This window comes from Athene noctua, chromosome 31 (assembly GCF_965140245.1).
Source record: "Athene noctua chromosome 31, bAthNoc1.hap1.1, whole genome shotgun sequence".
Lineage (NCBI taxonomy): Eukaryota > Metazoa > Chordata > Aves > Strigiformes > Strigidae > Athene > Athene noctua.
Window position 1 is genome coordinate 1,932,248 of NC_134067.1, and position 18,811 is coordinate 1,951,058.

The 18,811-nt window shown below is 70.8% G+C and overlaps 2 protein-coding genes across 4 annotated transcripts; both read left to right on the forward strand.

Annotated features, from left to right (window-relative positions):
* The first annotated feature begins 6 nt into the window (after window positions 1-6).
* Window positions 7-3,422, forward strand: RNASEH2A (ribonuclease H2 subunit A). Of its 3 annotated transcripts, none has more exons than XM_074930097.1 (8): window positions 7-163; window positions 701-772; window positions 1,000-1,126; window positions 1,684-1,771; window positions 2,191-2,328; window positions 2,490-2,577; window positions 2,658-2,781; window positions 3,225-3,422. In XM_074930097.1, the coding sequence occupies exons 1-8, from the start codon at window positions 37-39 to the stop codon at window positions 3,355-3,357; spliced, it is 897 nt and encodes a 298-aa protein (XP_074786198.1). In that variant the 5' UTR covers window positions 7-36; the 3' UTR covers window positions 3,358-3,422. The 3 variants fall into 3 exon arrangements, with proteins under 3 accessions (XP_074786198.1, XP_074786200.1, XP_074786199.1); XM_074930099.1 differs by having other exon boundaries at window positions 2,658-2,719; XM_074930098.1 differs by having other exon boundaries at window positions 2,717-2,781.
* A 796-nt stretch (window positions 3,423-4,218) lies between these two features.
* On the forward strand, window positions 4,219-18,805 carry MAST1 (microtubule associated serine/threonine kinase 1). The gene is made up of 27 exons (XM_074929874.1): window positions 4,219-4,384; window positions 4,797-4,828; window positions 5,476-5,564; window positions 6,063-6,138; window positions 6,381-6,459; window positions 6,835-6,998; window positions 7,461-7,536; window positions 8,073-8,279; window positions 9,057-9,158; window positions 10,043-10,172; window positions 10,639-10,706; window positions 10,789-10,874; window positions 10,980-11,188; window positions 12,242-12,380; window positions 12,468-12,600; window positions 12,679-12,844; window positions 13,301-13,402; window positions 13,491-13,613; window positions 13,887-13,996; window positions 14,373-14,500; window positions 14,645-14,832; window positions 14,916-15,092; window positions 15,551-15,780; window positions 16,210-16,332; window positions 16,758-16,894; window positions 17,015-17,184; window positions 17,429-18,805. Exons 1-27 carry the CDS (start codon window positions 4,346-4,348, stop codon window positions 18,115-18,117), a joined length of 3,972 nt encoding a protein of 1,323 aa, XP_074785975.1. The 5' UTR covers window positions 4,219-4,345; the 3' UTR covers window positions 18,118-18,805.
* The last annotated feature ends 6 nt before the right edge of the window (window positions 18,806-18,811 follow it).

Sequence of the window (18,811 nt, forward strand, 5' to 3'; positions counted from 1 at the left end):
GCGCTGGCCACGCCCCCTCCGGCCACGCCCCCCAGGATGGCGCTGGCGCGGCTGGAGCGGGACCCGGCGGGCGCGGGGCGGTTCGGTTCGGCCGTGCCCCCCCTGTGCCGCCGCCGGCCCTGCGCGCTCGGCGTGGACGAGGCGGGGCGGGGGCCGGTGCTGGGTGAGGCCGGGCTGGGGCCGGCACGGGGCAGCGCCAGCTCTCCGGGTTTTGGGGGGGGCCGGGTCACGGCGTTTTGCGGGGGGGGGTGTGGTGTGTGTGTGTGTGTGTCTCTCGTGCACCGGGTTCGCAGTGCGGGAGGGGGGGTCCGGTTCACGGGGTTTGGGGGGGGTTATACGCCGGTTTCCTGGGTTTCGGGAGGCGAGGGGGATGTTTCCGTTCACCGGGTTTTGCAGTCCGGGGCACTGGGGTCTGAAGATGAGGGGTCCGGTTCACCGGGTCGGGGGGGGGGGTGGGGGCTCCGGTGCTTCGGGTTCTGAATGCGGGACGGGGGGTCCGGTTCCCCGGGTTTTGTATGGCGGGGGGGTCTGGTTCACAGGGTGGGGTGTGGGATGTTCCGGTTCACAGGGTGGGGTTTTGCGGAAGCGGGGGGCTCCGGTGCACGGGGTTTTGCATGGGAGGGGGTTCCGGTGCACCGGGGGCGCACGGGGGGGCGTCTTCCTCCCTCTCTTCCGTCTCACTGCCCCCCCTCCCGCCCAGGGCCGATGGTTTACGGGATCTGCTACTGCCCCGTGGAGAAGCTGGAGGAGCTGGAGGCGCTGGGGGTGGCAGGTGGGGGTTCCCCCGGGGGGGGGGCGCCCGGGGGGGCGGGGGTCTTGGAGGGAGTTCGGGACCCCCGGGGGGTTCGGGGGGGGGGTTGGAGGTCCCAGGGGTGGGTTTGGGGCACGGGGGTGGGGGGTGGTTAGAGTTAGGGAGATGGGGGGATCCCCGGGGGAGTTGGGGGGTCTCAGGGGCAGTTGGGGGGTCCGGGGGGGGGTCCCTCATCCCGGCCTCTGCAGACTCGAAGACGCTGTCGGAGGCGGAGCGGGAGCGGCGCTTCGGGCTGCTGGAGGCAGCGGGCGACTTCCTGGGGTGGGCACTGCACGTGCTGCCCCCCGACCACATTTCTGCCTGCATGCAGCAGCGGTGAGACCCCCCAGGGCCCCCCCAAACCCCCCGGGTACCCCGCAACCCCCTGACCCCATCTCTGCCTGCATGCAGCAGCAGTGAGACCCCCCCAGGGCACCCCCGGGCACCCCGCAACCCCCTGGCCCCATCTCTGCCTGCATGCAGCAGCAGTGAGACCCCCCCAGGGCCCCCCCAAACCCCCCCGGGCACCCCACAACCCCCTGACCCCATCTCTGTCTGCGTGCAGTTGTGACACACAACCCCCAGTTTGGGGGGGGCCTGACCCTGCAGGTTCCCCCGACCTGGAGGGGTCCCCAGGCCCAGCTGGGGGGGGATCATGGGGGGAGGGGGGCAGGCCCATTTTAGGGGTGCTGAGTCCTGTTCCTGCAGGCCCCAGGGTGCCCCAAACTCCTCAGCCCCCCGTCAGCACCTTTGGGCATCCCTGACCCTCCAAGCTTGGCTCCCACAGTCTCCATCTCCTCCCCCCACCCCCAACTTGGGGTGCTGGGGGGGGTGGCTCCCCATTTGGAGTGCTGAGGGGTGACACCCCCCCCCCCCCCCCGACACCCCCCCAGAGCCAAGTACAACCTGAACGAGCTGTCGCACGATACGGCTGTAGGCCTCATCCAGTTCGCACTGGACTCGGGGGTACAGGTGTCTGAGGTGGGTTTGGGAGGGGCTGGGGGGTGCAGGGATGGGGAACTGGGGGGGCCTCAGGCTGAGGCTGAACCCCACTTTCCCCCCTGTGCCTCAGTTTCCCTTACAGGGGGGAGCTGAACAGTTTAGGGGGGAGTTGAGGCTCTGGAGGGGGATCGGGGGGGTGTGGGATTGTTTGGGGGTAATTTGAGGTGGGTTTGGGGGTTCTGGGGGGTTCAGGTTGATTTGGGGTGGGATTTGGGGGTGCTCTTGTGCGGGGGTGTCAGGACGCAGCAGAGGGTTCGGGCTGATTTGGGGGATCTGAGGGGATTTTGGGGCGCCGGGGAGGTTCAGGCTGGATCAGGGAGCCAGGGGTGATTTGGAGGGGGGGGGGGTGTATTTTGGGGGGAGCTGGCAGTGATTTGGGGGGGCTGGGGCTCCTGCAGGTGTTTGTGGACACAGTGGGGCCGGCGGAGAAGTACGAGGCCAAGCTGCAGCAGCACTTCCCGGGGCTGGGGGTGACCGTGCGCCCCAAAGCCGACGGGCTCTTCCCCATCGTCAGCGCCGCCAGCATCTGCGCCAAGGTGGGCACCGCCCCCCCTGCACCCCACATCTGCTCCATCCCCCCCCCCCCCCAGCTGCGCCTCAGGGCAGGGAGTTCCGTGGTGGGGTTCAGGGGGGTGCAGGACCCCCACTCCCAACCCCTCTGGTCACCCCCAAATCCCCCTGCCCCCCCCTGTTCCAGGTCGCCCGTGACCGGGCTGTGAAGCACTGGAAGTTCGTGGAGGACCTGGGGGACATCGACCGGGACTACGGCTCGGGGTACCCCAACGGTAGGAGTTGGGGGGGGGGGGGGCGCCTGGCTCCTGGGGACCCCCAGGGCACCCCTCATGCCCCCTCCCATGGCCCCCAGACCCCAAGACGAAGGAGTGGCTGCGGCGGAACCTCGAGCCCGTTTTTGGGTTCCCGCAGCTGGTGCGTTTCAGCTGGGGGACGGCGCGGGAGCTGCTGCAGCGCGGGGGGGTCCCCGTCCAGTGGTACGGGGCGGGGGGGGTGAGGGGGGTCCGGAGGGGGGGGGAGGGGGGCGGGCTGCGGCGGCTTGGAGGGATCCCGGGGTGCTGGGGGGGGGGTGGGAGTGCTCCTGTGCAGTGAAGGGGGGGTGTTCCCTGTGTAACTGGCGGGGGGGGGGGGAACCAAGGGGGCCACGTCTGTGCCATGGGAGGGCTGGAGGGGGGAGACAAGGCTTGTGCAGTGGGGGGGACACGGGGGGGGTGTCCTGCCTGTGCAATGGGGAGACCAGGGTGGGGGGAATGTTTCTGTGCAGTGGGGGGGCACCGGGAGTCCCTGCAGTGGGGGAGGGGCACAGGGGTACTGCCCTGCAGGGGGGGGGTGGGGGGGCACACACACCCTACCCTGACTTCTGGGACTCCTGTGCCCCCCACCCCCAAGGACCCTGACCCCTGAGCTGCCCCCCCCCCAGGGCCGACGAGGACCCCGAGGAGGACCCCGCAGCCACCCCCTCGCTGCTCTCCTTCTTCGCCCGGGGCCCCCCCCGGCGCCCCCCCCACCGCTTCTTCCACGAGCGCAGCCTGCGGCCCCTGGCTGAGCTGTGACCCCCCCATGAAACAGGGACCCACGCCCCCAATAAAGCAAGTGGTTGTTTTTTAACAAAAAATGGCAAAAAATCTCCTAAATCCCCTTTTTTCCAGGGTGGGGCCCGGGGCGGCGACAAACCCGTTTATTCCCCGTGTGAAGTTGGGGGGGGTCACAGGGATGGGGGGGGGTGCAGGAGGTGTCTGTAGTTTTTGGGGGTTCGCTGGGGTTGGGGGGGGTGTTTGAGACCTGCTGGAGTCTGGGGGAGGGAGTGGGGCTCCCTGAATTGTTGGGGGGGGTTGTGCCCCCCCATTGATCATGTCGTTCCCCCCCCACGGGGCGAAGGGAACTCAGGCGTCCCCCCCGTGTCCAGCCCCCCCCCCCCACTCCCCCCCCACCCCGTTAATCGTTCCTGGCTGGGCGCCTGGAAATCGCCGTGTCCTCAATCCCGGGGGATTAGGGGTCTAATCCGGGGGGGGGGCCGGGGGGTCACTGGGTGGCCCCTGAACCGTGTGTGTCCCCCCTCATCCTCCAGCTTTTTGGGGCCCGTTTTTAAGGGGTTACAGCGCTGCGATGTCACTAATGAGGCGGGGGGGCAGCTCTGCCACAGTGCCCGAATATTAACCCGGGGGGGGACACACAAGCACACGGGGGGGGGGGCGGCTAGAAGCGCCCCCCCGAGGGGACCCCAGTGTCCGGGCTGCAGAGCGTGGCCGGTTCAGCACCGCGGACAGCGCCGGGCGGGGGGGCCGGAACCGGGGGGGTCCCGGTGTCCCGGGGGGGTCCTGGCAGCGCAGGGGTTAAACACCCCCCACCCTTTTCCCGGGGTGGGGCCGCCCCCCCCTCCGGGCCGCCCGGGTCCCCCCGCCGGGGCGGGGCTGGGCGGGGCCGGGGGGCGGGGCGCGCCCGGGGGTCCCGCGCGGCGGAGGATGGCGGCGGGCGGCTGAGGGGGGGCTGCGGGCACCGGGGGCGCGGGGGGGGGCCGGGACCCCCCGCACCGGCAGCGCCATGGACGACTCGGGCGTGATCCGCCGGCGGCGGCTGCAGGTACCGGGGGGGCGTCGGTACCGGGGAAGGGACGGGGGGGGGGGGGCAATCGGTACCGGGGGAGGGGGATTGGTACCGCGGGGGGGGGACCCGGCCCGGGGCGAGTCTGTACCGGGCAGCGCGGGGACCCGGGGGGGGGGACACACGCAGCCCCGGTACCGGGCAGGGCGGTTCGGGCGGGGTCGGCACCGGGGGGGTGATGCGGGCCCGGTACCGGGGAGCGCTGCAGGGCCGGGGCCGGGCCGGGGCAGCCGGATCTGGGGGGGTTCAGACATACGGGGGCCCGGGGGGGGGGGGGGGCGATGGAGCCGGCGCCTGGGGCCCCCCTAAGCGCTGCTGCGGGGGTCGGGGGGTCTGTCCGGACGGGTCGGGGGGCTCCGGGCCGCCCCCCACCCTCTGCCCCGTTTTGCAGAAGGAGCTGCCGCTGCCGCGGAAGAGCAGCAGGTGAGACCCCCCCCGCGGCCCCCACTGCCCCCCATTGCGCCCCCATTGCACCCACAGCCCGGCCCCGCCCCTCGCCCCGCCCCCAGCCCCGCCCCGCTGCAGCCGCCGCCGCCGCGTCCCCCCCCCTCCTGCCCCCCCCTCCCTACGCCCCGCCGAGGCGCCGCCGCCCCGGAGCCCCCGGCCCCCCCCTGGGCTCTCGCCCCCCGATGCCGATCCTGGTGGGCAGCAGCATGTTCCGCCGCACCAAGAGGTAACCGCGGCCTCGGCCTTCCTCCCCCCATCCTCATCCTCATCCCCTCTCCACCCTCCCCAGCCTTCATCCCCCCCTGTCCTCATCCTCACCCTCCATCTCCACCCTCCACCTCCTTCATCCCCATCCTCCAGCCCTCAGCGCTCCTTCTTCATCCTCCATTCCCGGTCCCCCCCGGCCCCAGGAGCCCCCCCCGGCCCCTGCCGCCCCCCCCCCCCCCCCCCCCCCCCCCGCGCTGGGAGGCGAAGGGGGGGGGAGGGGGACTGTGGGTGCCCCCCCCGGGCACCTTTGGGTGTCGTGAGCGCATTCAGGTGTGAGGACACGTTGGGGGGGATGGGGGGGGGCCGTGCGTGAGAAGGGTCCCGGCGCCCCCCCCACGGCCCCCTGCCCCCCCCAGCTGCCGCACGAGCAACCGGAAGAGCCTGATCCTGACCAGCACCTCCCCCACCCTCCCGCGGCCCCACTCGCCGCTGCCCGGACACATCGGTGAGACCCCCGGGGCCCCCCAACCCCCCCGGTGTCCCCAACCCCCTCCCGAGGCCCTGGAACCCCCCAAGTCCTCCCCAACCCCCCAAAGGGGCCCATAAACGCCCTCAAGTACCCATAAGGACCCCCCTAAGCCGCTGGAACACCCCCCCCCCCAAAGGACCCATCGCCCCCCTCGGGCCCCCAGAACCCCCCCAGGCAAACCGTGGGGTCCCCCCCCGAGACCCATTGGGACCCCCCCAAGGGACCCATGGCCCCCCCAACCCCAATAACGCCTCTGGCCTCCCTGGTACCTATAGGGACCCCTAAAGCACCTGGAGGGCCCCCCCAACCCCTGGGGTCCCTCCTGCCCCCCCCTTTTTCCCCTGGGCCGCATCCGTTTGGCCCTGCCCCCTCCGGTGGGGGTGGGGCCTGGCAGGGTGGGGGTGTCAGGGCGGGGCGGTGGTGATGTCACCCCCATGTGTGTGTCTCCGTGACCCCCCCTGTGCCCCCCTGCAGGCAGCAGCCCCCTGGACAGTCCCCGCAACTTCTCGCCCAGCAACCCGGCCCATTTCTCCTTCGCCTCCTCCCGCCGGTAAGGGGACCCCCGTTTTGGGGCGGGGGACGTGGACACCCCCACGCATCTGGGAGGGGGATCCAGGTGGCCGCGGGGGGGACCCAGGCGTCTGCGGGGGGACACCTACGCGTTTGGGGGAGGGGGGAGTCATTCGGAGGGACCCAGGCCAGTGCCTGGGTTCTGTCCCTGCTCAAGGATGTTGGGGGGGGTCACCCGGATGCCTGGGTCCGCTGACACCCCCCCCGTGCACTGCACCCCAGTGCCGATGGGCGCCGCTGGTCGCTGGCCTCGCTGCCCTCCTCCGGTTATGGCACCAACACCCCCAGCTCCACCGTCTCGGTGAGTCGGGGGCCCCGGAGCCCCCCATGGCCAGGGGACCCGCTGGGGCGTCCTCCCCATGGCAGGGGGGTGGCTGATGTGGGGGGGTGGGGGTCACGGGGGGCGTCTGGGTGTGGGGTTCTGGGGGGTCCCACCAATGGGGGAGCCTGAGGAGGGGTCGGTGGGTGGCCGGGGGTCCCCGTTGGGTGCAGTGGGGAATGTCATGGGGGGGTCCATGGAGACCACGGTGGGTCCATAGGGGTCAGCACATCCCTGTTGGTGGCCGTAGGTCCTTGTGGGCTGCAGTGGGGGTCCCACGGGGTTGGGGGGGGTCTGTGAGGGTCCACGGGGCGCGGTGGGGGTCTGCGGGGTCGGAGGGGTGACGCGGGCGCGCAGTCCTCGTGCTCGTCGCAGGAGCGCCTGCACCAGCTGCCGGCGCAGCCGACGCCGGAGGAGCTGCGCTTCCTCTCCCGCCACTTCGGCAGTTCCGAGAGCCTGGCCGAGGAGGATGGGGGGGCCCGGGGGGGGCCGGCCCCGCGCCCCCGCTCCCGCAGCCTCAGGTAGGGCTGGGGCACTCAGGGGTTGGGGACACGGAGAGGTTGGGAGGGTGGGAACCAGGGATTTGGGGGACCCCCATGGGGGAATCAGGGCACCATGGGGTTGGAGGGGGGAGCAGGGCTTGGGGAGACCATGGGGGGCACCTGTGGGGCTTGGGGACACCATAGGGCTGGGGGGAGGCAGGGCTCGGGGGACACTGTGGGGGAATTGGGGATCCCTGGGGGTGGGGACACCATGAGTCTGGGGTGACCCAGAGCAGGGGGGACCATGGGGCACTGTGGGGTGGGGGACAGCAGAGTGACGGGGACACTGTGGCCATGGGACATGGCGGGTGGTGGAGACACTGTGGGTCCCCTTGGGGACATTATAGAGGGATGCTGGGGGTCCCGTGGTTGCCAGTGGTGGGGATGATTGGGGGGACACTGTGGGTCCTGTGGGTGACAGCAGTGTGTGTCCCCCCCCAGCCCTGGGCGCTCGCCCTCGTCCCACGACAACGAGATCGTGATGATGAACCACGTCTACAAGGAGCGATTCCCCAAGGTGGGCCTGGGGGGAGGTGGGGGGGCTGGGGGAGCTACGGGGTCTTGGAGGGTTGGGGGGGCCATTGGGGTTGGGGGTTATAGAGCTCTGGGGGGTCTTGGGCAGCTAATGGGCACTGGGGGAGGACAGAAGGGTCTTGGGGGGATCCTGGCAGGGTTATAGGGGTATTGGCGGCGTTACGAGGTACCTATGGGGATCAAGGGTCTGGGGGGGGGTGTCTGGGGTGGCTGTGGGGCACTAGAGGGGGTTATGGGGTCTTGGAGGGTTGGGGGGGCCATTGGAGTTGGGGGTTATGGAGCTCTGGGGGGTCTCAGGCAGTTAACGGGCACTGGGGAGCATAGAAGGGTCTTGGGGAGGTCCTAGCAGGGTTATAGGGGTCTTGGGGGCGTTATGAGGTATCTATGGGAGGACGGGGGGACTTGGGGGGTCTGAGGTGGTTGTGGGGCACAGAAGGGAGTTATGGGGTCTTGGAGGGTCCCAGGGGGGCTGTGGAGGTGTTGGGAGCCGTGGGGAGCCCATCCACTTGGGTCCCGCAGGCAACGGCGCAGATGGAGGAGCGGCTGGAGGAGTTTGTGCGGGGCTGCGGCCCTGGGGGGACGCCGCTGGCCGACGGCGCCCTCAGCTTCATCCAGCACCAGCTGGTCGAACTGGCGCGCGACTGCCTGGCCAAGGCCCGGCACGGCCTCATCACCGCCGGCTACTTCTACGAGCTGCAGGAGAACATGGAGCGGCTGCTGCAGGACGTGAGCCACAGCACCCAACGGGACCCAATGGGGATCAACAGGGACCAACAGGACCCAGTGGCATCCAACTGGGCCCCAAGGGACTCAAAATGGCCCAACAGGACCAAACGGTGCCCAACGGCACCCAACAGAGCCTCACACAGGCCCAACTGGACCCAACAGGGACCAACTGGACCCAGTGACACCTAGTGGCACCCAACTGGGCCCCAAAGGACCCAAAATGGCCCAACAGGACCAGTGATGCCCAATGGCACACAACAGAGCCCCACGCAGGCCCAATGGGACCCAACAGGGACCAACTGGACCCAGTGGCACCCAACTGGGCCCCAAGAGACCCAAAATGGCCCAACAGGACCCAGTGATGCCCAACGGCACCCAACAGAACCCCACACAGGCCCATTGGCACCAAGGGGAGCCCGAAGAGGCTCAGTGATACCCAACAGGGCCCCAAGGGACTCAACAGGACTAGTGGCACTAAGAGGGGCACAGCAGAACCCAGTGGGGACCAACAGCACCCAGTTGGTCCCAACGGGTCCCAATGGCACCCTCAGCACCTAATGGGGACTCACCAAGGCCATACAGGGCCTAGTGGGAACTCTCAGCACCCAAGGGCACCCAATCCAACAGGACCCCCCAGGGGCCCAGTGGGACCCTGCTGGACCCAACGAGACCCAAAGGGATGCCCCAGGGTCCATGGGATCCCCCAACAGGACCCCCCAGGATGCCACGTGACTCCCCAGCATCCTGGGACCCCCTGACCCCCCCATGTCCTCCCAGGCCTATGAGCGGTCGGAGTCGGAGGAGGTGGCCTTCATCACCCAGCTGGTGAAGAAACTCCTCATCATCATCTCCCGCCCCGCCCGGCTGCTCGAGTGCCTGGTGAGTCCCCCGGGACCCCCCAATCCCCAGGGGACCGGGTGTCTGGGCCCTGTGACAGCCCCCCCCCCAGCATCCCCGCCCCCCCCCCATCCCATTTTGCACCATCCCCACTGCCCAATCAGACGAAGCCCTTCCAGTCACCCTGACAACACGCTGGCCAATCCCTGCGCGCAGCCAATGGGGAGTCGAGGCTGTTGTTGCCACGGCGAGAGCCGTGTTGCCAGGGCAGCGCCATGGTGACGCGGCGCATCCCGGGGACCACCCAGACAAAGGCGGGAGGGGCCGGGGGGGGGGAGCACAGGGGGACACACGTGTGTGCCCTTCCCCCCGTGACTCTTGGGGCACGCAATCACACGCGTGTTCACCCGTGTGCTCTGGTACACGCGTGTGCGTTGGTGCAGGCGCAGCGACACGTGTGCGCACACATTTGGGCTCAAACCCAAACCTTAGAGCGGCCTCCTGACGGGGGGACACGGGTTAAAGCTGAAAGAGGGGAGATTTAGATGAGATCTGAGGCAGAAATTCCTCCCTGTGAGGGGGGCGAGGCCCTGGCACAGGCTGCCCAGAGCAGCTGTGGCTGCCCCCTCCCTGGAAGGGTTCAGGCCAGGTTGGACGGGGCTTTGGGCAACCTGGGCTGGTGGCAGGTGGCCCCACGGCAGTGGGGTGGGACTGGATGGGCTGTAAGGTCCCTTCAACCCAAACCCTCCTGGGATTTTGCACGCTCACGCGTGTGCAGACCCGCGTGCACCCGCACACACGTGCACCAGCACACGCTGTCTGCTGGTGCCTTGTACCGAGCTGGTGCACATCCCTGTGCGCACACGTGTGATGATGCGTGTTCCCCCCCCGGGCACACATGTGCCCCCGGGGCCGTGTCCGTGCAGGAGTTCGACCCGGCCGAGTTCTACCAGCTGCTGGCGGCGGCTGAGGGCCAGGCCCGCGAGGGGCTGCTGAAGGCCGACATCCCCCGCTACATCATCGGGCAGCTGGGGCTGGCGCGGGACCCCTTCCCCGGTACACGCATGTGCGAGCGCCCGCGGGGCAGGCACGGGGCTTGCGCGTGCCTGGGGGGGGCTGACACGTGTGAGGGGCAAGCACGTGTGTGTGGGAGTGTGAGGAGGGGGCCCTGGCATGGGGGTGTGTGTGTGCAGGGCATGTGGGGGCTCTGCGGGCCTGTGGGGGCTGCACACGTGTGTGGGAGCATGTAGGGGGGTCATGGGGAGCTGCACGCCCGGGGTGGGCAGGGGTGCGGGAGTGTGTGGGGGGGGTGCACACAGGGGACTTACACTGGGGGTGCACATGTGGGACACCCGTGTCCCTGCAGATGTGGGGCACCCCATGTCTCCACACGTGTGTGACACCCCGTGTCCCTGCACACGTGTGACGCCCCGTGTCCCCACATACGTGTGACACCCCATGTCCCCACATACGTGTGACACCCCGTGTCCCCACATACATGTGACACCCCGTGTCCCCACAGACGTGGTGCATCTGGAGGAGCCTGACAGCGGCGGGAGCAACACACCAGAGCCCGAGGAGGGGGCTGAGGTGGGCGCTGGCACAGGGTCCCTCTGTGTCCCTCCCCGTGTCCCCCCCTCCCCGCGTCCCATGTCACCCCGTGTCCCCCCAGGGCCGCAGCGCCATCCCCAGGGCCAAGAAGCCGCCGGGCGAAGGCGACTTTGAGACCATCAAACTCATCAGCAACGGCGCCTACGGGTGAGCGGCCCTGGATCACGGGGTCCCCCGCGGCGGGGCGGGGCGGGGGGGGTGTCGCGGCCAGCGGGGTCCCCGGCGCGGGGTGACGCGCGGCTGTGCCGGCAGGGCGGTGTACCTGGTGCGGCACACGGCCACGCGCCAGCGCTTCGCCATGAAGAAGATCAACAAGCAGAACCTGCTGCTGCGCAACCAGGTGGAGCAGGCGTTCGTGGAGCGCGACATCCTCACCTTCGCCGAGAACCCCTTCGTCGTCAGCATGTTCTGCTCCTTCCAGACCCGCCGCCACCTCTGCATGGTCATGGAGTACGTCGAAGGTGGGCGCGGGGTCAGGGGGGGTGTTATGATGTTTTTATATCAGCACTGGCGTGGCCAGCAGGGACAGGGAAGGGATCTGAGCCCCGTGCTCGGCACTGGGGAGGCCGCCCCTCGATTCCTGGGTTCAGTTTTGGGCCCCTCACCCCAAAAAGGCCATTGAATGACTCGAGCGTGGCCAGAGAAGGGCAACGGAGCTGGGGCAGGGTCTGGAGCACAGGTCTGCTGGGGAGCGGCTGGGGGAACTGGGGGGGTTCAGTCTGGAGAAGAGGAGGCTGAGGGGAGACCTCCTGGCCCTCTGCAACTCCCTGCCAGGAGGGGGCAGAGAGGGGGGGTGAGTCTCTGGAGCCAAGGCCCCAGCGCCAGGCCCCGAGGGAATGGCCTCAAGCTGCCCAGGGCAGGGTCAGGCTGGCTCTGAGGAAGGATTTCTGTGCAGAAGGGGCTGTTGGGCGTTGGAATGGGCTGCCCAGGGCAGGGGGGAGTCCCCGGGATCCCTGGGGGGGTTGAAGAGTCGGGCTGAGCCAGCGCTGAGGGATCTGGGGGAGTTGGGAAGGGTCAGGGGGAGGGTCATGGTGGCACTGGAGGAGCTTCAGGGGCTTTTCCAACCTTGATGAAAAAAAAACCCCAACAAAAACCAGGGCTGGACATCATGATATGGGGCTGGGCATTGCGATACTGGGCTGGGCGTTATGATACAGGACTTGGCATCGCAGTGTGGGGCTGGGAGTTGTGATATGGGGCTGTGTGGTACGGTGAGGGGCCGGGCATTGCAATACAGGGTTGTGTGTCATGATACGGGGACAAGTATCACAACAGGGAGCTGGGCATTGTGATACAAGGCCGGGCAGTGCCGTGTGGGCTGGTTTGTGTCACAATAGGGTGGTTTGTGTCACGACAGGGCGGTTTTACATCCAGACACGGTGCTTTACACCTGGGTGGTGTTTTGTGTCCCTCTGGGACGCACTGGAGGGTGGTGGGAGATGCCATGATGCCCACCGCTGTGTATCCCCGTGTCCCCCCATGTCCCCCCCCCTCCCCGTGTTCCCCCGTCCCAGGCGGGGACTGTGCGACGCTGCTAAAGCACATCGGGGCGCTGCCGCTGGAGCTGGCCCGCCTCTACTTCGCCGAGACTGTTCTGGCCCTCGAGTACCTGCACAACTACGGCATTGTCCACCGCGACCTCAAGCCCGACAAGTAGGGCCAGACACCGGGGTCCCCCGGGGTGGGGGGGCGGGTTTTGGGGGACGCCTGGGTCCCCGCTGGACGCCTGGGTCCCCGCAGCCTGTTGATCACGTCGCTGGGCCACGTGAAGCTGACAGACTTCGGGCTCTCCAAGATGGGGCTGATGAGCCTCACCACCAACCTCTACGAGGGCCACATGGAGAAGGACGCCCGTGAATTCCGTGACAAGCAGGTGGGTGTGGCTGGGCCTGGCCGGCCGGGGGGCACAGTGGGACATGGCTGGTGCTGACCCCCCCGTCCCCCCCCGCAGGTGTGTGGCACCCCCGAGTACATCGCGCCCGAGGTGATCCTGCGCCAGGGCTACGGGAAGCCCGTGGACTGGTGGGCGATGGGCATCGTCCTCTACGAGTTCCTGGTGGGCTGCGTCCCCTTCTTCGGGGACACCCCCGAGGAGCTCTTCGGGCAGGTCATCTCCGGTACGGGCGCGGGGCCATGGGGGGGCCATGGGGCAGGACATCTTGGGTACGGGGACAGGGACGCAGGGGGGACATGGGGGGACAGGGCAGGTCACCTCAGGGATGTGGGGGACATGGGGATGTGGCAGGTCATCTGTAGTACAGGGATGGGGTTGTGGGAGGGACACGGGGACACAGCAGATCACGTCGAGTATGGGGACACGGGGACACAGCAGATCACCTCGAGTATGGGGACACAGGGGGACACGGGGACACAGCAGATCACCTCGAGTATGGGGACACAGGGGGACACAGGGACGCAGAGTAGGTCACCTCGGGTACATGGCGATGGGGACACGGGGCCAGGGCGGGTGACCCCTGGTACGGGGGTGGGCACAATGCCGTGGGGTCACGGTGGGGCCGGCAGCCGTGTCCCCGTGCTCACGTGTGTGTCCCCCCCGTCCCCCGCTGTGACAGACGAGATCCTGTGGCCGGAGGGGGACGAGGCGCTGCCCCCCGACGCCCAGCACCTCATCTCCTGCCTCCTGCAGCCCGACCCCCTGCGGCGCCTCGGGGCTGGTGAGACCCCCCGGCCCCCCCCTCCCCCGGGCCCCTGTCCCCCCCTGCCGGGGTGCTGCCCCCGCTGACCCCAGCCTGGTCCCCGCAGGGGGGGCCCAGGAGGTGAAGGCTCACAGCTTCTTCGCGGCGCTCGACTGGACGGGGCTGCTGCGGCAGAAAGCCGAGTTTGTGCCGCACCTGGAGTCCGAGGAGGACACGAGCTACTTTGACAGTGAGGGACCCCCGGGATCCCGAGACACCCTGGGACCCCCCCACAACCCCTCCCAGGGGACACTCCCTTGGCAACCCCCCCCAGGACTTCCAGCCAGGGGCAACCCCCTCAGGGGACCTTCTCTCCACCCTCCCGCCCTCACAGAACCCCCCCAGGGACCCTCCCAGGGACCCCCCTGTGGGGCACCTCTATGGGTTCCTCACCCCTGGGGCCCCCGGGGCCACTCTGTGGCACCCCCACCCCATGTCGCCCTTCTCACCCCCCTCCCTGCAGCGCGCTCGGACCGGTACCCCCACGTCACCTCCTACGAGGACGAGGACACGACGGAGGACGAACCTGTGGAGATCCGGCAGTTCTCGTCCTGCTCCCCCCGCTTCAGCAAGGTGGGGCGCGCGGGGGCTGGGGGGCAGAGGGGTGGGGGCACGCAGGGACGGGAGGGGACGGGGGGGTGGACACGGGGATGCGCAGGGCCTCGCGTGGCCTCGTGCAGCGCAGGCTCCTCGTGCAAACCCTCACTCGCCCCGTGTGTGATCACAAATACATGTCCCTCGTGTGATCACAAACGTGCAGCCCCCATGGGATCACAAAAGCTTGTCGCTCGTGATCACAAACGTGCAGCCCTCGTGTGATCACAAACGTGTGACCCTCGTGTGATCACAAACGCGTGGTGCCCGCATGATCACAAATGTGTGACCCCCACACGATCACAAGCGCGTGGCCCCCGTGCGAGGCCGGGGTGCGAGGCGCTGCCGCTGGCAGGTTTACAGCAGCCTGGAGCAGCTCTCGCAGCAGCAGGAGCCGAAGGCGGCCAAGGGGCGACCGCGGGACGAGGGGAGACGCGACGGCTTCGCCCGCGACCGCGGCTGGCGCACGGCCTCCCCCGAGCTGTGAGCGCCCGCCACGGGGTCCCGGGGGGGGACGGGGGTCACGCTTGGGTACCCAGCGCTGGGGACATCACCTGGGTGCCCTGGGGTCTGCCTGGGAGGCGGGGTGTGGTGGTCAGACCCCCCCAAACGCCTGGGTCCCTGCAGGAAGCGCCCGCCCGCAGCCGAGGGGGCCCCCCCCGAGGGCGAGGGCAGCCCCCCCCCGGGCGCCCGTCGCCGCTTTTCAGCACTGCTGGAGCCGGGGCGCCCCGGGGCCACCCCCGAGGAGCGGCTGCCCCCCCGCAACGGGGCTTCCCCCCGCGACGGACCCACAGATGGACCCGGCGAGGAGCCAGGTCAGTCCCGGATGCCCGAGACCCTGTGGGAGTGGGGGGGTGTCCCGGCCACCCGGGGTCTCACCAGCTGGTGCCCCCCCCAGGGGAGCGACCGCCACGGGCCGGGGACCTGCCCCCACCCCGGGCCGAGCTGGGGCTGCGGCGGCCGCGGCACCCGGGGGTGGCCCCCGAGGCGGGGGGTGACAAGCGCAGCCCCCGCGGTCCCGGGAAGGTCACCAAGTCGGCATCGGCCACCGCGCTCTCCGTCATCATCCCCAGCGGTGGGTGTCACCCCCGGGACGCCAAAGCCCCCCTCCCTGGGACCCCGACATCCCCTTGGGATCCCCCCCCCTTGGTGGGCAGCCTGGGTCCCCAGGGGTGGGGGTGGGGGGCCGCTGGGTGCCTGGGTCCCGCGGGTGGGGGATCCCAGGTCACTCGGGTCCCCCTGGGGTGGGTAGGGGTGCCCGTGGGTGCCTGTGGGTGACTGGGTCCCCCTGGGGGTGCGTTCCCGTGGATTCCTGGGTCCCCCCAGGGGGTGGATGGTGGGTGGGGGTGCCCGTGGGTGCCTGGGTCCCCCGGGGAGTGGTGGGGCGTGGAAGGTCCCTGTGGGTTCCTGGGTCCCCCCGGGGGGTGGACACCGGGGTCTCTGTGGGTGGTGTCCCCCCGGTCCCATGGGTGGGGGGCAGCGGGTGCCCCGGACGCCCGGGTCCGTGGGTGCGTTGCCAGCGGGGGGGCGCAGGGGAGGCGCCCGGCTCCTCGCCCCTGGGCAGCCCCATGTCCCCGCGGTCGCTGTCCTCGGACCCGTCCTCGCGGGACTCGTCCCCCGGGCGGGAGCTGGCCCCGGCAGTGGCCGCCCCCCGCTCCCCCATCGCCATCCCCCGCCCCGGCAAGAAGTTCGGCTTCACCCTACGCGCCATCCGCGTCTACCTGGGGGACAGCGACGTCTACAGCGTCCACCACGTCGTCTGGGTCAGCGGGATGGGGGGGGACGCTGGGGGGCGGGGGGGGGACATGGGGACGTGGAGGGGTGGGGGGGATGTGAGCTGCGCCCACCACATTGTGTGGGTCAGCAGGGGACTGGGACCGAGGGAGGATGGTGGGATGGGGCGTGGGGGGGACATTGGGGACATCAGGGGGACACGGGCGGGTCATTGAGGACATTGGGGGGATATGGGGGGGACATTTGGGACATCAGAGGGACATTGGGGGGACATGGGGGGATGTGGGGGTGACATCGGGGGGATGTGGGAGGGACACGGGGACATGCACAGGGCCCAGCAGGTTACAAGGGGGGGGTGGGGGGTGGAAGGGGGGGGGAGTCACTCCTGTCTGAGAGGGGGAGGGGCTGGGGCATGGCGGCCCCGGTGCATTGTGGGTAACGGTCCGTGGCGGGTGCAGCACGTGGAGGAGGGGGGCCCCGCGCAGGAGGCCGGGCTCTGCGCCGGGGATCTCATCACCCACGTCAATGGGGAGCCTGTCCACGGGCTGGTGCACACGGAGGTCGTCGAGCTCATCCTCAAGGTCAGGGGTCACGAGGGGTCACAGGTCATGGGGGGTCGTGGGGATGTGGGGGGGGTCACAGAGTTGAAAGGTCAAAGGGGTGAGAGGTTGTGGTGGGGTCATGGGTCACAGCAGGGTCATAGGGTGACCGGGAGGTCACAGTGGGGTCATGGGGGGGTCACAGCAGGGTCATAGGGTGACCGGGAGGTCACAGTGGGGTCATGAGGGGTCACAGCAGGGTCATAGGGTGGCTGGGAGGTCACAGTGGGGTCATGAGGGGTCACAGCAGGGTCATAGGGTGGCCTGGAGGTCACAGTGGGGTCATGGCAGGGTCATGGCCGGGTTGTGGGTCCTGCTGGGGTCCCAGTGGGGTCCTGGAGGTGGGTGCTGGCAGGGTGTGGGCCCGGGACGTGGCGGGGCGTGGCCGTGACACCCCTGTGCCCCAGAGCGGGACAAAGGTGCTGGTGACCACGACGCCACTGGAGAACACGTCCATCCGCCTGGGCCCCGCGCGGCGCCGCAGCGCCCGCGCCAAGATGGCGCGAAGGAACCGCCGGGGCGGTGCCGGGGGCGGCCACGAGAGGTGGGGACGGGGAGAACGGGGGGGGGCACCGGGGGGGGTAGTGGGGGGCCCCGGAGGGGCGGGGCCCGTGTCCCGGGGGCGGGGCCCGTCCGCCGCAGTGACGGTCCTCCCCGCCGGCAGGCGGCGCAGCGCGCTGTTCCGCCACCTGGCCAGACAGGCGTCGCTGCTGCACACGAGCCGCTCGCTGACGTCACTGAGCCGCTCGCTCTCCTCCTCCGACAGCCTCCCCGCCTCCCCCACCCACGCGCGCGCGCGGGACCCCGCCCTCCCGCCGCGCGCCGCCGAGACGGGTACGCGCCGCCATGGCAACGGGGGCGGGGCGAGGGGCGGGGCCGAGGGAACGGGGCGGGCGGGGGGGCGGGACCGCGGAGGGTGAGGCGGGGAGGGGTTGGGGGGGGCAGCGGGGCTACGGTGGCCGCAGGGGGTCACGGTGGGGGCGGGCGGGCGCTTCGCGGAGCCGCCCGAGGCCGGTCGCGGCGGGAGGCCCCGGTCGGCCCCGGTGCCGCGGCCGGCGCTGACCCGCGGCCGGCGCAGGGGCCTCCCCGCCCAGCAGCTCCCCGGGCTCCAGCGCGCCGCCCTCGCCGGCGCCGGCCGGGCCCCACCTGCGGCCCAGCTCGCTGCAGGGCCTCTCCCCGAAGCTGCAGCGGCAGTACCGGGCGGCGCGCTGCAAGTCCGCCGGCAGCATCCCGCTCTCGCCGCTGGCCCACACGCCCTCGCCGCCCGCCGCCTCGCCCCCCGCCTTCCCCGCCAAGCTGCACCCCAAGGTCGCCGAGTCGCCCCGCCTGGCCCGGCGGGGCCCTCCCGAGAAGGCGGCGGCGGCGGCGCCGCGCAAGCACGGCCTGGAGGCCTCCCGCAAGGACTTCCCCGCCGAGCCGCCGCTGCAGAGCCTGGCCGAGTGGGACGGGGAGAGCCCGGCGGAGGGGCCGCCGCCCGCGCCCCCCGCCGCCCCCACCCGCCGCCTCGGCCGCCAGGAGCTGCCGCTCCTGCTGGGGGGCCCCCCCGGTGCCGAGGCGGCCCCGCCGGGGGCCGACGAGCCCGAGCGGGCGGCGCGGGGCCCCCCCAAGGCGCTCAGCCCGGTGCAGGAACACGAGCAGGCCCGGCGGGGGGGCGCCCCGGGGGGGCCCCCGGTGCCCATCGTGGTGGTGGGGCCCGGCGCGGTCCCCGGGGACGGGGACGGGGTGCTGGGGCCCCCCCGAGCCGCCGGGCCCCCCCCCAGGCGCTGAGCTTCCCCCCTCCCGCGGCTGTAAATAAGGGGGGGGCCCCCAGGCATGCGGGGCCCCCACCCGCCTTGGCCGGGGAAGCGGCTCAGTCCCCGGCCCCTCCCCGCGTACACGAAGGGGTAATACTGTGACCCCCCCACCCCGCCCCCGGAGCGATGCCATCGGCCTGGCACCCCTCGCCCCAGGGGGCCGCTTCCCCCCCCGCCCCAGCCCCCCCATCTCCTGTCTGCCCTCGGTTATTGCCCCGCTGATGTCACAGCGGTGATGTCACAGGGGGGGCGGGGACACGGCTCTGATGTCACTCGGGGGGGACAGTGACGTCACGGTGGCAGTTCCATGGGCAGCGAGGGCGTATCCCGGTGTGGGATCGATGTCACGGTCACCACGTCACGGCGCAGGAGGTCACCGCCGGGCCGCAGCCGGGGCTCAGCTCCGATGGCTCCGGAGGTGCGGGGGGCGATGTCACAGCTGCAGTGACAGTGGGGGGGGCAGTGCCGGGTGCCCGCCACCGCCGCGTCCCCGGTGCGCGGGGCTGTCACCCCCCCGCAGCGGGCACGGCCCGGCCGAGTAGGTGACATCGCCCCCCCGTGACATCATCGGCCCCCCCCCGTTCTCGCTATGCAAACGCCCCGCCCCCAGGGCGGGGGTGCCGGGGGGGCTCCGGGGACCAATAAAGCCTGTACAGCACCGACCCGCG